This window comes from Fragaria vesca, linkage group LG4, assembly GCF_000184155.1.
Source record: "Fragaria vesca subsp. vesca linkage group LG4, FraVesHawaii_1.0, whole genome shotgun sequence".
In the NCBI taxonomy this organism is placed as follows: Eukaryota; Viridiplantae; Streptophyta; class Magnoliopsida; order Rosales; family Rosaceae; genus Fragaria; species Fragaria vesca.
In genome coordinates, this window is record NC_020494.1 from 16,249,817 (window position 1) to 16,266,428 (window position 16,612).

Here is a 16,612-nt window from a genome sequence, read left to right on the forward strand (position 1 = left end):
AATTAGTTTAGTTTTTGTTTATATATATATATATATATATACACACACACACACACATATACAGGCCGGATGTGGAGCGGACGTCCACACTCCGGCTAAAAGTGCGGATGTCGTCCGTCAGGCTTCCAGGACGGCTTCTCTCCTTCCAAGACTGGCCGGCGACAAGTTTTCCAGCCAACCTTGATCAATCATGGTGTTTTCCGTCCAGAGCTTCAATCCGGCCGGAAAACTTATCGCCGGCCAGTCCTGGAAGGAGAGAAACCGGCCTGTATATATATATACAGTCTTTCTCGGCTGCGGACGTCCGCACCTGAGAATTCCTATATATATATATATAAAGAGTATTTTGTGTCTATGTTGGAGATGCATGTGAGAGTCGTGAGGGATTATTATGGACCAATTCATGCATAAGCCCGAAAGGATAGCCCAGTTTTAATCTGGGCTTCATTCACAGCCTGCAAAACAAAATAGGTTATATAAGTTGAACTTTCGTAGATACACCCAGGCTAGGGTTTTGACCTGCAAAACAAAATAGATCGAGGGAAAGTGATCAAACTAGCCTTCTCGTTTGATAATGAAAAAGATCCGAATAACCGAAGATGTGGATCGGTTACCGCAGTTGCCGGAAGAAATTCTGGAGAAAATCTTCTATCTATTGCCTACTGCAGAAGGTGCAGTGCGTATGAGCTTGGTGTCGAAGACATGGAAGAGTTTTTGGGACTCGCTACCACAGTTTCATTATCGTTTTGACCTCACCATCGATAAAAACCCTCCCGCAGATTCTGTAACTTCTGAGGATGATAAAACCTTGAGTATACTCACCCAACACAAAGATGATGTTCCAAAACGAAAAATCGGAGCCTTTCAGATAACAAGAATTTTTTCTTTTTATGAGCAGATGAGAAGGGTAAAAAGGGAGTAAAGAGCAGAAGCTCATGATCATCTTGTCGACCAATGGATCAAGTTGGTAACCAAACACTACCTCCTATCCCTGGATATCTCCTTCCCGGATCCTCTATATTTTAAGACATCGAGGTACCGTTTTCCTTGTAGTCCTATCGATCTCGGATCATTACAAAGATTGTGTTTAAGTGTTTGTGTATTGGACAAAGCATTAGTCCAAACCGGGACTAAGTTAAACTGTCTGAAGTCCCTTGATTTGCGTCACGTTGAGTTGAATGGGATCTTCTGGGAGCTCCTATTTAAATGTCCTTCGCTTGAAAATCTGGGCGTCAAGTATTGTAGTGATCAAGATGATTATAAATATCTTCCCTTTGATTCTCGGAATTGTTCAAAAGGTTACAAGATTACAGCACCGAAAGGGGTTCGAACTCTTCGATATGCATCAAGCACTCCCGAGGTTTTGGATGTCAAAGTACTCAAGCTTTGGAAATTGGAGGTTCTGCACATAGATACACCGTATTCTGCGATGTCAGGCACATGTATGAACAATCTGACTTCGGCTTTGCCCTCTCTGGTGGAGTTGAGGTTGGAAACCGGTTACGGATCAGAACCATACTGGACAGTTTCGAGTCATCAACTCAAATCCCTAACAATTGGTATTCTGTATGGAATCTATGGATGCAAAAACCTTGAGGTCAACCTAAATACTCCAAATCTTCGTTATTTCTCATACAAGGGTCCTGAATTAATCCCATCCTTGAATAGGGAACAGGACTATATGAACCTGAAGGTGCTGAAGCTTAATCTATGGATGCGTCCTTATCCTTATGATTCTCGTACGCTTATGAAACCTGCAAATAGTCTCAACTCTCAGTGGTTTCTTGCATTGCGAAAATATCTTGGGAAGTTGCCACAACTTGAAGAATTAACCTTAGAACTTCATACCAATCCTACCAAAGTAAGTCTAATATAAGCTCATTGCATTTAGTGGTTTTTTTGTTTATTTATTGTAGTATTCACGTCTTACTTCTCCCAAATATGCAGATCACATTTTATCCGGAAAAACTAAGAGACAAAGAAATTCATCCACCTTCACAAGTCTTGAATTTGTTACTGCTCTTGCCACCCTTAAATATAAATTTGCCATCCATTGGTGCCTTTCTTTGGAGTTCTCATCCGATTACCTTATCTATAGAACTAAAGCAACATTTCGATGATTCATTTGACAACATCAAATTCATAAAGGTTGTTGGATAGTTTTTTTTTTTTTTCCTTATACTTTAGTTGAAAAGTCCAGTCGAGATATATACACACATGTCTCATGTATGCTCATTTGTGTATTGATGATAAACTTTTTGTGCATTGCAGTTCATCTATGAGGAGTTCATGTGCTTGGAAGAAAATGTCTTCTGCTGTGGAGATATCAACAGTAAATGTTGGCGGCATTACTTAAAGTCGGTTAAGATAAAATCCTTTTACAGCATCAAAGATGGACAGAGATATGGTGAAGATTCATTGACGATATTGGCAGATCTTCAAGAAGGAATAGGAGCCACTTTTGAGCTGCAATGGTTGGATACATAATTTTTCACAAAACACTTATATTTTGTGATTTTATCAATTGAATTTTAAGTTTTATTCCTTATATCCTCACTGGTGCAATATTATCGATCAGCATTATCACTGGTGCAAACTTTTGAGCTACAATGGTTGTTGGAGATCAAACTAAGTTATTTGTAATTCACGATCACAGAACATATACACATTTTTTTCTTTTCCATTTGTGCGTTCCACTTTTACTATTTGGTTTCTACCCATCGAAATAATGTATAGCTGAAGGGCCTGTATTTAATCATGAATCTGAAATCTGTGACTGTGATCGAGTGACTAACGCAGCTATGGTAATGGGGCAGGCATTGAGTCTCATATTTTCATAATTTTTTTTCCATTTTTTTTTTTCGGTGAAGAGGACTGCTGAGCTGAGAGTGACTATACCTAATGGGAATATAAGGGATGACAACAACATATACCTAGATCCCTTGTCATGAAAACAAAGGTTTGGCATTCTCAAATGCAAGGATTATCTTCACACTGGTGTAAGGTACGTGTACGATCCACAATTCCATATATACACTCTGAAAATCAAATTTTTATATTTACGATTAGAATCGGGGTTAACTTTTTACAATTAGTATTGGGTACCAAAATTGGAGTTAAAGTTAAACCAGTGTTTTGATGGAACGATTAGTAAGTTGTTTTTAAAACAGGGAAAAAAAAAAACTCAAAGAAAGCATCTTTCCAGTCTCCGAAACCTAATACTCAGTCAGAAATTTGAAATATGAACAGAAGTATATACACAGAGGCACAGAACCGCAGTTCTCTAGATTCCTCTTCTTTGGAACTGGGGTGGAGTCAAATATAAAATCTTGACTAGAAAGCAGTGTTGGCACTGCCACTTGAACAGTAGTTTAATTAGCTCTATAGGATCATCAGGGCTCTCTCTGTGTGTGATTGACAGATCAATGGGGCGGCTATGAAGTCTGATCAGATGCCACTCTTAGCTTTCCCTCAGTTTCTTTTTCAGACAAGACGAAGAATTGGAAACTTTTACTTTGTCTTTCCTAGATACAGGTCTCGCATATACATATTTTCACAAGGCAACACTTATGGGTGACCAACACACACTGTCTCTCATTTCATTCATTCATCTTCAATTCTCTATAGCAAGCACATGTCATTCAAAACATATACTACTCATGCTAAGACTAGGAGTACTTGCACTACTATATATTCGGAATTAAAGCATTGAGTTCACCCTTCATAATAATGCATATCAACCATGAATTATTGAACTTTCACAGCTATATCTCAAATTAAATGTCAAAAATAGAAAGCTGCTTATTACTTCTCTCAGTTAAGGCTTAGGGGGTATCTCCTACATTGAAAATTATGAGTAATGGTCAAGACTCAAAATCCACTTTCTCACTACGTTTCTGGGTAGAAATGGCAAAAAGTGTGGATGAAGATTAAAGAGTTCTTATCCCACATGTAGAACTTGGCCTCTGTCTCTCAGTGAGATCGAGTAGAAAATAATCAATTAAGGAGCTAGTATCAACTAATCAGCAAAGCAAATTTGATGTGCAAAAGTAGCACTCAAATAGTCATCTATGTGTGTATACAGAATGCTAGCAGGATCTAGGGTTATAGCAAATTACCATTCTTTTCTGCTTTTTCTGTTAGTTAGGTTTAGTCATTATCATCCAGTTAGTCTTGATAAGCAACTTCAAAGTTAAAAGTGGAGCTGATCAAACCTAGTAGGTACTTTCACTTTCACAAAACCTTTTGCCAGTCTAGTCTTATTTTCTTTGGGAAGAAGCGCAATGATCGATCGGTAGCAGTTTTACCATCTGTGTTTTAATCTCTGTGGTGAGATTACCCTTGATGGGATGTTTTGAATTCGATTCCACTTTTCTGTTTTGGGCCGTATCTAGTCAAACTATCGTACTTCTCTAGTTGGCCCATTGATTAATAACCAAGACAAATAAATTGATAATTTGATATGTGTGTGTGTGTGTCAGTGTGTGCAAAACCAGCACATTCTTTCTTCTTGTATATATTGTAATATTGTCTGCATTAGTTCTGCAAATGATTCATGCAATTCTGCAAAATTATTGATGAATTAATTAGTGTAATATATAAAGTATGTAGTGCATGTTAACTATTATTTGGGGATGGTGTGAAAATTCTCTACTGAGTGGGAAAGCTTTGGATTATTATGATAAGTCATATACAATGAGCTAATCAAACAGTTCAAATTCTCCATATATAGGCCTATAGAACACCATGAAAAAGTGATAGGTGTATGTTTAAAGTAGCAATTCTGCCACAAAGTAAGCTGTAGATGACTTTGAGTTGATAAGAAGAGAATGGTCTCATGACATCTTCACTTTTTGGCCAACATTGAGATTTTTGTTCATTTATATACAATGATGGAACTTATTATGCTAGGATTTTGTCTAAGAATCTCAAAAAGAAAAGAAAAGGTATATGTAATCAACATGATCAGAGAGAGCAGATGATGATCAACGTACGTATATAGTAGTTACTTTTAGCACCAGCAGGGACAATAGTTTTTGCAGCAATACTACTCAGTTTTAGTCATGAGCTCTCTTTCCCTACCCTAAACTTCAATTATGCCACAATAACTTAGATTTGTTTATGCATTTTCATCCAATTGATTAGCACTCAGGTCCCAGGAATCAGTGTACGTTTGGTAATTTAAGGATAAATAAATTGGGGATGTGGTAAATGGTAACGTCCCTTTCCCACCAAAATTACTATCACTGTCATCCCCATCTCTATTTTAATGACAAAAGTTTGATAATCAAAACTCACGCCTTCCGATCTACAGTTCCTCCATGCCTGCCTTCTGTATCTATCTCTGCATCTCTCTCTCTCTTTTGGGTTCGAGAGAGAGACAGAGATAGAGACTGAAAGAGAGTCTTTTAGAGATCAGAGTGAGTAAGGGCAGATATCAGATTACTATATTCATATAAAAGAAATGAAAAGAGAGAGAGAGCTTGCAGAGAGCTTCATTACAGAGAGAAAGAGAGAGTTGGGAAACGAGCATTATTTTGGAGCAAAGTGAGAGAGAGTGGTATTGGTAATGAATGAATATATTGGTACGCTATTCTATGCATATATTGCATTACTCTCCTCCTTTGCTGGTTTTTTGTCTCCCCTTGTTTCCAAACACGCCAAAACCTAAAACACACACACACATAATCAAATCTATTTCCTCCTCTACACGTGCAACTTTTTTCACTCTCAACCCAAGCACAAACCAATCCCTCTCATTTGATGGGGAAGATTGACATGATATATAATAGCTAGCTACCTATAGCTTTAGCTTTGCTAGATTTCCCTGCGCCTGAAAATAGTGAGAGAAAAAAAAACGATCCCAACATTAATCCAATCTGGTTTGTTTTATGCCTCCTCCTCCTTGCTGCTAGTTCCCTTTCTCCCATTCTTCTTCCTCTCCACTGCTCTCTCTGTCATCCAACAAACACCTAGCAACCATGCATCACCACGAAGATGAAGACGACTCGGTTTTTCTCACTCTCGGCCCTCCCGGACAGCCGGTCCACAACCATGTCCTCTACCACCAACAATCCTCCTCCTCCTCCTCATCCACCCAGCCTCACCATCAAAACCCTAATTACAACTTCAATCACGAGGATGGTGTCACAGTAGCCCTTCACATTGGGCAGCCCTTGACCACTTCTGCACCTTCAAGCAACATCAACAACAATGTTCACATCGGTGCTCCTATGGAAGCAGGCCAGTACTGGATCCCTTCTGCGGCGCAAATCCTCGTCGGCCCGACTCAATTCTCATGCCCCGTCTGCGGCAAAACCTTCAACAGATTCAACAACATGCAGGTGAGCTCATGATGAGCCGGCCGGCCTTATAATTAAGCGATTCCATAAATTGAATTCTTATTGTTGTTCATTGTTTGTTTCATTAGATGCATATGTGGGGGCATGGCTCGCAGTACAGGAAGGGACCTGAATCGTTGAGGGGAACGAAACCATCTTCATCCATACTCCGTCTGCCTTGTTACTGCTGCGCCGAGGGCTGCAGGAACAACATAGCTCACCCTAGGTCGCGGCCTCTGAAAGACTTCAGGACTCTGCAGACACATTACAAGAGGAAACACGGCACGAAGCCATTCTGTTGCCGGAAATGCGGCAAGCCGTTTGCGGTGAGAGGAGACTGGAGGACGCACGAGAAGAACTGCGGCAAGCTCTGGTTCTGCATCTGCGGATCGGATTTCAAGCACAAAAGGTCGCTCAAGGACCACGTGAGGAGCTTCGGTGACGGTCATGCACAGTACGCTGTGGAGCTCTGCGCTGAGGCTGAGGAAGATGAAGAAGAAGATCTGGAGGATGAGGATGATAATGACGAGAGTAGGGACACTAATGGAGGAGGTCAGCATCATGGAGTCGGGACGTCTGTTTATTTTAACTATTAGTTAAGCTAAGTTAAAACATTATCATGGAATGCAGTAGTAGCTAGTATGATACTAGTTCGCATGGAGGTTGCTAATGAGTGTAATTACCAGATTTAGTTTGGCGAGGACTGAGGACTAGATCAACTTGACTGTGTGAATGTCTGTGTCTGTCTCTTGTGTGTTTATGAGAGTGAGAGAAACAGAGGGAGCGAGAAGATGAAGACAAACAGTATGATGGCCAAGGTTCTTCTATTACATTTAATGTTGGAAGTGGCAGTTCCATGCTTTAACTTAAGTATCTAATATCTATCTACCTCTCGGAGATCTCATGCATATTTCCTTTTATTTTTCATGTTTTAACATTGTTTTAAATCTACTCGGGCCATATACTTCAATCATCCATGAACGACTATAATCAACAATTAAAGTAATGTCTCGAATAGATCATAACGTTTTTCTGTGAGTTCAATTTCTGTGCTCTCACATTTGCGGAATAGCCATGGCCTGTTGCATATTTGGGTGTAGCTAGCTAGACTTCAACTTGGACAAGATATTGGGTGAAATGTACGTTCTCTAAAATGTGTTAAACGTACCCTACTGTATTCTTGGCGAAGCTAGACTTCAACTTGGAGATAGTATGCGATAAAATGGTCTGTCAGAAGCCTGAGACTAAACTGTGACCAGGCCATGACTCATACATATCGAGCCACACAAATGAACAGATCAGTCGGCATTGAAGTGTTGAATGTGGTCAGCGATTACAGAGATGAAGGCAGATATACATGCAGACAATGAGCACAGTAGTCACAGATTCTACTGTTGATACATGTTTTTATGCATCATATATCTTTAGCCCTAGCTTAGGGATAGAGGCCCGTTATGAAGCAGACGTCCGCACTGGGCTTAAAGTACGGACGTCCCTTCGTTCTCTTCTGTCCGGCGTCGGCGATTGCTCTTCTCCACCCGAGCAGACACCAACGGCATCCAAGCAACATCTCTGATCACTTTTTGTTGCCGGTGAGATCGATTTGAAAGGCTGGGCAGCAACCTCCACCCAAAATTTCAGACAAGGTCGATCTCGCCGGCAAACTGGAATTCGGCAGACTCGTCGGGAAGAAAAAGTGATCGCGGATGCCTCTAGTGTCTGCTCGAGTGAGGCGCGCCATGGTCGGCGCCGGACGGAAGAGAATGGAGGGACGTCCGCACTTTAAGCCCAATGCGGACGTCCGCTTCATATTGTTTTCGTTGTGTGTGTATATATATATATATATATATATATATATTAACTAATACCTTGCTAGACCAGTCCGAGTACTCTGAGTCTCTGAGTGTGTATGAGCTTCACTTGCTTCCTACTATCACTGGTAAAACTTATGTGTCAGTGACCCTAGCTAGGGTAAGGAGATGGACCACTGGTAAAAACTACTACTGTATTTGGGGTTTCGCCCAACGAGAAGGGCTCTACCTTTTTCCTTTTCAGAACAACTACAAACAGATCATTACGAAACATTTTCAGACTCCCTCTGCTAGCTTCTCTCTTCTGCGTTTGCTTCACTCTCTCTCTCTCTCTCTGAATCGATTAAAACTCATCAAACCCTATCTCTCTCTCTCTCTCTCTCTCACTGTCGATTCCGTCTCTGTCTATCAATCTCAATTTTGTGTGTATGGAATAGTAATAATGAGTACTAAGTATCATCATGGTTCCTTTCTGTTTGGCTTTATTACCATTTTTCTACATGTTATGTTTCAGCCTCGATCCTTTCGTTTTCCTTTTTAGCTACTTCAATTTCCCCTTGCATGCATGGATTCATCATATCGAAGTTAATTAATTACCAGGGTAATTCATTAAGAGATTAATCTTGCAGTTAATTATAAACAAATTAGTCTTGTCTGATCAGGGCGTGTGTGCATGCATTTTGCTCAGCGTTCATGTCTCGGATAAGGGTTACAGAAGCTAAAAACATAAGGACTTTTGGTCTAAGATTCTAGAACCCTAATTAAATAAAAACCCGTTTTTCCTTAATTTATTAAATTATGCAGAGAGATCGAACTTTGGGGTTCAGGATCCCAGAATCGTTTGCATGCATACATATTAGAAAATCTAAACTATTAAGATCTTGTTAAACATTTTGATGTGAATCTGTTTGTCACTGCAAACATAGATCTTCGATAAACGAGGCTCCACCATATTCATGCTAAGCAGAAAAAGGCTTTGCTTTCAGACGTGCTATTATGTTTCCCACTTTGTCAATTTTACTCTGTCAGCTCTGAAGTTACCCGGACTAATTTACCCATAGTGAAAATGACTGCATGCTAGCTTTCAAATAAAACTGTCCCAAGTACAAAACTTGACCTAGCTTGACACATTATCCCCAGGCAGGCAGGTATTACTTGATCATATATAATGCGCTCTCTCTCTCTCTCTCTCTCTGTCTGGTGCCATGTGAGCTAGCCTTGATATTATTTATGATTTATGAATTGGCAGACCATTCAACAATGTATAAGATCATCACATTGAAGTTAATTTCCTGGCCAAGCAAAATCCATAAAATATATATGCAAGATAAATTTCGTGCATACATACTTATCCTGCACCCAGATTCTTAGCTGATACATAGATTATTATGTGTCTGCTGCTGTATGATTATGAGGCCTGTGGAGACTGGACATAATCATCAAATTTTAGATTCATTCGGATTCGAATCCAGTGTGTAATGAATATAAATGATTTGAGGTCCGGAGGAGTTACCAATGCATCAACCGGCGGTAAAAACAAACTCACAGGATATTTGTTACTTCTGTAGTGTAAAATTTCAGTTGAGTTACATCGTCTGTGAAACTAATCAAAGGTGTTTGTGTGATGTGGATCCGGAATTGAAAACGATCTGTCGTTTTGTAGTTGTCAATTTATGATGGGGATCTTTATTCCTTTGTAAAAGATGAAAGAGTACTTTGGTCAAGCCAGGCACAAGCAGTTGAAAGACGAAGAACAGTTCTTTATGGCTGGAAATGTGCTAAAAGCCTAAAACCATTCCGACCTGTTTCTTCTTTTTTTTTAACTAAAGTTAGAGCATCTCCAGTAGTATTGCTAAACTAGAAATTGATCAATTTTTGAGGTGAATTGATGCTCCAGCAGAACACATAAATCATTACTAAATGAAATTGACAAATTTGTCATCCATACATAACTAAAACGATAGCTAAATCTTTTCTCTCTCCTCTCTTGCACTTTACAATTTATTAAAATATAAAAAATAACAATTACTGATGAAGCAACATTGTTAAATCGATACCTAAATTTCAAAATTCTTGCTAAATATATCAATTTCTGAATCTCACTGCTAGAGATGCTCTAACTACTAACATATCCCATACTAGATCAAAGTGATGCTTAATTGAGTTAGCTAGCTTCTCATCCATTGCAGTGAAATCTGATGCGCATGTCGACGTTCTTTGTGATCGTCACGAGAATGAGCCTAGCCTTGCATATCCTAGCTAGCATTCCAAATGTACCCAAGAATTCTCACAGTTTGTTGTGAAATGTGTCTTGCAATTATGTGCCTAGATGTTTCTCTTGCACATCAATTAGCTACATTTTCTTCGGAGGTGTAACAGTTGCACTCGATGAATGATCAACTCGCCAAATAAGGTTGATCTCCATCTTCATTGCGATGCAACTTTCCGTTCTTTAAATAGAGATTTGCTGCGGCAGAAAACATAGCTCTGTGTTCTTTCATCTGAAGTGCATATAGCTTGGGTGTCCGATCGGAAAGAGAGAATTTGTAAACAGTAAACGGGCCCTCACTTCTAATGAAGAAAAGAGAGGCTTGTTTAAAACTGACAAGGCCCAATGGGCTAGCCTGAGCTTTAGATTTGTTTCTTCTCAGAAACTACGTTATTTTCGGTTTTCTTGTTTAAAGGTTCTTCCTTTTCTTTGATGCTGCCTCCCAGATTACCAGTTTTGAGAGCATCTTTTTGAGCAAGAGAAATGGCACCATTAGAGAGCTCCATTAGCTTCGACACAGACTTAGATACTGTAATTTTAACTTGAAGTTTCTCACATACATGAACAAAAACACCCAGGATAAAGAGACCCCAAAATCTAGCACTATATGAAAAATAAAACACACAAAATTTAGATTTGGAAGTTCCACTTTCCACTCTCAGTTGGTGAAGTTCTTGAGAGTTGCTTGGGGTTCAGTGGCCTTGGCTGCCGGAGACGGCTCAACGCTAGGTGACGGAGCTACCGGCTTCCCGGTAAGCTCAGCAGGCAAATCAGCAATACCCTTCAAATAAAACGTGTAAAACAGCTTGAAGGGGAACACAATCTGCTTCAGCTTCACCTGCCCGTACACACCCTCAAAGATCCCAGATCCACCAGTAACAGCCAAGTAGGTGTCTTCATATGTCAAATAGGCTCCTTGAACTGAAATGTGACCATAGTCCCCGAAGTAGAAGCTGTAGATTGCCTCATACCGGTCACCTTTCTTCTCCGGCACGTTTTGGATCAGCACACATAGCCCTGAAGTGATCCCGAGCCTCTTTTCCAAGTCACCGGAGTAGATCTTGTTGCTGAATGGGACTAGGTCTCCGAGTGAGTTGACCTCCTTCTTGCTCAATCTCAAGTAAGCAGGGCTGCCTCTGTCTCGCTCATTGATCTCGTACACATTTAGCTCTTGAACTTTAGCTGAAGAACAATGAAACCAACATGTAAGTTTAACAGAAAGAACAGTATAAATTGGATATGATCAAAAGGGGTTTAACGAGAGAAGTACTTACTGGGTCTTGTAGAGGGCTCTGCTGTCTTCTGCTTCTGGCCGAAGAAAGCTGCGGTGTTGAAGCTCTTCGAGTTTGAAGAGGCTTGGTGGATTGGTGTGGACTTGATGGCAGGGAAGGAGTGTGTTAGATTGAAACCCAACAATCTTTGGGTTTGAGAAGGTGAAGCAGACTTGATTGGATTGGTGAGATACAGAGAAGAAATGGCTTTGAGAGAGCTTGCAGACGCCATTGAAGGGAACAGAACAGGAGTATAAGGGAGTTTCTAAGATTTTGATCTGGAAATTCAAGAGGTTGAAGATGATGGATATATTGAATGGGGAAGTGGGGGTTATATAATAAGGATGATTCTTAGAATAATGGTGTTGAACACCGAACACGTGGTAGTCTAAAATGAAAAATTGAAAGAAAAGGGGGGACGTGGTCGGTAGTATAGTGTTTCCCACGTGGATTTTTCTAGGTCTTTTCCAAAGAAAAATGAGCTATGTTGCGACTTTCCCAATCTCACTAGAGCTACTTTCCAAAGTCTCTGAAATGTCTATGTTCTTTTTAAGAATTATATTGACCAATCTAAATGTCCAGCATTCTCAGCTACACCACCACATAATGCCATAGCAAACAACAAAATAGGCAATCGGGCTTGAATGTTTCGAAGGTTTGACTGGGGTGCCTGATTCAGGTGGGAAAATTCACCGGCGCTGTAATTATATATACACCGAAGATCTGACCGGAAGAAGCACGTGTGGAAACTTGGACGGTGAGCAATGGAATTTGGGGCTGCATTTCAATATCCACAATGTTGCTGGTGTTTTACTAACCGGCCAAAAGACCTGCATGAAATTGAAAAGGGCATGTACCAAATCAAATTGGAATTACTGAGAAAGTTGGGTCAAATCTTCTGATGTCTCAATATAAAACACTGGCCGCTTTGATGACAAAAGCATGTTGGGTATTGAATGGGGAATATATTCTAATCTTGAGGAGACTTTTCAAGTTCTGATAAATTAGTACATGAATCTAATAGAAACAAGAATAGATGAATGGAAAGTTGGAATCACATTTCTTATTCTACCATATATGCAGGACTTCTGATTATGACGTATATTAAAGAAACGGGACAATACCTATACCATATCAACATGTCGTTAAAATTTCAGCGCCAGTTCTAGTAATCAGAATGGTATGCTCAAACTGCGCTGCAGGGCTACCATCGGCGGTTAGAGTTGTCCAGTTGTCTGGCCATGTTACGCACTCGATGCTTCCCATAGTAAGAATGGGTTCTGCAGTAAGGAAAGAGTGAGACATTAATGAGATAAGGATTTGTAAACCAAACTTCTACTGCTCACTCCATAACTTTTGTGCTGCTGGATATAATATTTATGGTTGCGATAATTTAAATTCTATCATGTAGCCATCAAACTAGTTTAACGTGTTGCCTTCAGTAAATCCTTTGTTTTATATGATGAGACTGTACTCACCGATAGTAAAAGTTTGACCCTCAACCATGCTACCAGACTGGTCATTACCTGTAAAAACAGGAGTTAGATACAAAGGATTACTCTGAGAGTTGTTAATCCAAAGAAAAAATAAAAAAGGACATAAAGGGGATGAGAGAATTTTCCAGTCCACATTTCCACATCAATCATTTGTTTATATTTACATATATCTGGCACCCAGTCATCACATCATATGTGAAATGTAAATATCTTAAACCTTTAAGGCTGGTGGTGCATTGATTATTCTAAAGAAGCTGTGTTAAGAGCACAAATCCTACCTATCAGTGTAATGGGATTAAAATGTCTTATACTGTCTTGGTATAGTAAACATATATAAGGAGTTCACTGCTCCTTATATAACAACTGAAGAACTAGTAAAAGATTATGCGAGAAGTTGGAACAACCGAGTCACTTACGGTGATGTAATATCAATGGTTCAGAATGAAATACGGTACCCACACCATGCCCAACAAAACGCTCTACCACGCCATAACCAAATTTTTCAGCATGTTCACTGAAAACGAAATACAATGTTAAGAGTAACAGAGGAACTTATGAAATCAGCTCCCATGTGAAATAAGCATTCACCATATGCAATTCACATGTTTACTCTATCAATCATCACTTCAAAGTATCCAGCATCCACGATAATAGCTTTTTCAGAGAAGCTACTTTTTCTTACAACTATAAAAGCCAAGAAAATGGCATAGAGAAATAGAGGCAGATGAAGACAATCATTGTAGTCAAGCAACACTAACAATCTATGTGGTAGCTAATAGTATATAAAGCGCACACAGAAACTGTTAATTTGTAGTTCAAATCTAAAACACTAACATATACCAGGGCATGCATCACACTTATGACACACATCTAGATCCAAAAGCTGACATTGTGAATGGTGTTTTCAGTTTGGTGCTTTTTTTTAGGATTCAACTTAATAATCTAAAAGAAATCCAAGACCTGTTTAATCCAACATATCATGAAAAGGTGAAATAATACCTAATTCTCTTTCCAATCTTCTTGAAGCTAGCACCATCCTTGCAAACTGCTATGCCTCTTTCCAAGCACTCTTCCGTTACCTATCACCAAAAGAAACAAAATGACAATATATGAATGGGCGATGCATAGATTCTACATGCAGGAAAAATACAATCTCCGTCAAAATCAGACAAGCATATATCAACATGATATTCAACGGACATGAATGGTAAGAATCAACTTTATACATGTTCAGCGGAATTCTGATAGGAACTGTAATGCAAGTATGCTACCAAGCTGAAAAGCTTACCTTCACTAGGCGTTGCATACTATCACTGACCTCCCCACAAAGAAATGTCTTTGAGGTGTCTCCATGGTATCCCTGTCACAGAAGGTGTAACAGAGTATAAGGAAAATTAAGCTCCCACTTTTGATAAGGATGATAAAAACAATACGATACTTCGTACATTCATTATCTAATAACAAACAGATACAAGCAGCCAATGCAGTGAAATACCACCGATTGAATTATGCTATTCATCATCAATAATGGAAGTGAGGTTTTAAGTATCAATCACCTTTTAAGTCTTAAGTTTCACTCATTTGCATGACTTCGCCCAATACACTACAGAAAGCTACTATAGAACACACTTTCTATAAACACAGTAACACCTATAACTCTTTATGTAAAATCAGTAATTTTGCACACTTGAACAGATTACTGATAGAATCATAGTTTAGACCAGATTCATTAGGTTAAGCAAGGAATAAGCTAAGATGAAAATCATACAAATCATTAATTAGAGAACATACATTTAGGTAGACAGTAACATCTATGTTTATGATGTCTCCATCCTGCCAAAGAAGAAAAACATCAGTGCGTAATTCACCAGGAAAAAACAAAAGTTAGTGAGGAATGGGTTGAGTACTGTGAACCTGTAACTGACGAGAATCAGGTATTCCATGGCACATGCACTCATTAACAGATGTGCATACACTCTTTGGAAATCCTCCATAGCCAAGAGGTGAGGGATAAGCACCAGCATCAATAATCATCTGGTGCACTGCTTTGTCAATTTCATTAGTGGTTACCGAAGGCTGAAAGAATAAGAAGACATGTCAATAGAATGCCAAGATTGAATCAATTTTGAAAGCTATGATACAGGAAGATGATCAAGAAAGAAAGAAGTGCCAACTTTAGGGATCTATTCAACTAGTCCAAGATGAATGAAAAAGGATCACGTTAGAAGATCAACATCAACTTTCCAGACAAGTTAACATCCAAACGTATCGTGAACATTTACATGTTGCTTGAAAATTAAGCAATTCTGAGAATCATGGCATTTGGCATGTCTATGTACTCTAATAGCCCGATGCTGAACTGTAAGCCAGAAACTGTCTGACCTAATCAAGATGAAATAATTCTAAAGTTCATCGAGTTTTATGGATAACTAATAACTAAAATAAGTCAACCACACACACAATAAGCATACACATGCAAGGTTCTGGACTTTGATAGTGAGTTGAGGTCAGCAGGCTTTACACCCAGCATAGTGAGACTACCAAAAGAAATCAATATAAATATCAACCAGTATTAGTTCACAAACTCACCCTAACTAACTTTCCCGCGTTGTCTAAGACGCGAGCAGCAAGTTCACATGCAGCTCTCATGGCGGCAATACCTTCCAAACCAGGAAACTGATACTCACTGGCAATTTCTGGCAGTATAGATGTAGCTGCATAAGGAGGCCTTGGAATGTCATCTGGAACAGGAAGCGTCGGAGACACCCTCCCACGCTTCAATGGCACCCTTCTCTTACCCTTTGTCATAACCTTACTCTCGCGCATTCTACACAGGATCAAACAACCAACCAACAAGGCCAACTAAGATCACTAAATGACGTTCTTAGCATCAATCATCAACATTAACAAGCGAACTCAAACCAAACGCTTCATATCATGGCTTGATTCATGTATATTTCAACTTTAGTGTAGAATTTATAACACTAAACAAGTATCAAATTGCTACTCCATGACTGTTACATGCTACTAAGCTATTCGAAATTTCGCAAACACCGAATAAAATGTTACTAATCTACTTTGAATTACTCTAGAGTTAATCAAAAATTTAGAACAAAATAGCAAGGGAGAGAGTACCTTTTGATTCTCATGGCCTCTTCCAAGCCGGAAAGCTTGCGAGCAAAAACGACGAGTTGTTTCCGAGAAAACGACGCTCTTCCTGGACATAGATAACACATAAACGACGATTAAGAACCAGAACCGAGGAGATGAAAGTGAACAGTGTGAAAGGGAAGAGAGACGAACCGGAGGGAGAGGAGAACGGAAATGTGAGCGGGAACGCCTTGAAGAGAGCTGAGCTGGCGGAGCTTACGGAGGCGTGGCCGTGGACCGGAGCGGAGAGTTGCAGACCGGCGACGGCGGCCAT

At 39.6% G+C, this 16,612-nt stretch overlaps 3 protein-coding genes across 3 annotated transcripts; 1 reads left to right on the forward strand and 2 right to left on the reverse strand.

Moving 5' to 3' along the window:
- Positions 1–5,981: 5,981 nt before the first annotated feature.
- Positions 5,982–6,937, forward strand: LOC101313409 (protein TRANSPARENT TESTA 1-like). The gene is made up of 2 exons (XM_004298256.1): positions 5,982–6,344; positions 6,431–6,937. The coding sequence occupies exons 1-2, from the start codon at positions 5,982–5,984 to the stop codon at positions 6,935–6,937; spliced, it is 870 nt and encodes a 289-aa protein (XP_004298304.1).
- A 3,956-nt stretch (positions 6,938–10,893) lies between these two features.
- LOC101305363 (allene oxide cyclase 3, chloroplastic-like) lies at positions 10,894–12,345 on the reverse strand. The gene is made up of 2 exons (XM_004297091.1): positions 11,696–12,345; positions 10,894–11,603 (listed from the first exon to the last, which is right to left on the reverse strand). Exons 1-2 carry the CDS (start codon positions 11,922–11,924, stop codon positions 11,080–11,082), a joined length of 753 nt encoding a protein of 250 aa, XP_004297139.1. The 5' UTR covers positions 11,925–12,345; the 3' UTR covers positions 10,894–11,079.
- On the reverse strand, positions 11,932–16,612 carry LOC101313697 (methionine aminopeptidase 1B, chloroplastic-like). The gene is made up of 11 exons (XM_004298257.1): positions 16,492–16,612; positions 16,324–16,405; positions 15,778–16,015; positions 15,103–15,264; positions 14,980–15,021; positions 14,477–14,548; positions 14,188–14,267; positions 13,605–13,702; positions 13,171–13,218; positions 12,823–12,972; positions 11,932–12,522 (listed from the first exon to the last, which is right to left on the reverse strand). The coding sequence occupies exons 1-10, from the start codon at positions 16,610–16,612 to the stop codon at positions 12,827–12,829; spliced, it is 1,089 nt and encodes a 362-aa protein (XP_004298305.1). The 3' UTR covers positions 11,932–12,522; positions 12,823–12,826.

Excerpts from the sequence above, each read along its gene's own strand:
- LOC101313409 (XM_004298256.1), top strand. The coding sequence starts at position 5,982 with ATGCATCACCACGAAGATGAAGACGACTCGGTTTTTCTCACTCTCGGC. Across the intron at positions 6,345-6,430 it reads ACAGATTCAACAACATGCAG|ATGCATATGTGGGGGCATGG; the intron begins GTGAGCTCATGA and ends TTGTTTCATTAG.
- LOC101305363 (XM_004297091.1), bottom strand. The coding sequence starts at position 11,924 with ATGGCGTCTGCAAGCTCTCTCAAAGCCATTTCTTCTCTGTATCTCACC. Across the intron at positions 11,604-11,695 it reads AGAGCCCTCTACAAGACCCA|CTAAAGTTCAAGAGCTAAAT; the intron begins GTAAGTACTTCT and ends ATTGTTCTTCAG.
- LOC101313697 (XM_004298257.1), bottom strand. The coding sequence starts at position 16,612 with ATGGCCGCCGTCGCCGGTCTGCAACTCTCCGCTCCGGTCCACGGCCAC. Across the intron at positions 16,406-16,491 it reads TCCGTTCTCCTCTCCCTCCG|GAAGAGCGTCGTTTTCTCGG; the intron begins GTTCGTCTCTCT and ends ATCTATGTCCAG. Across the intron at positions 14,268-14,476 it reads GTATGCAACGCCTAGTGAAG|GTAACGGAAGAGTGCTTGGA; the intron begins GTAAGCTTTTCA and ends TTTTGGTGATAG.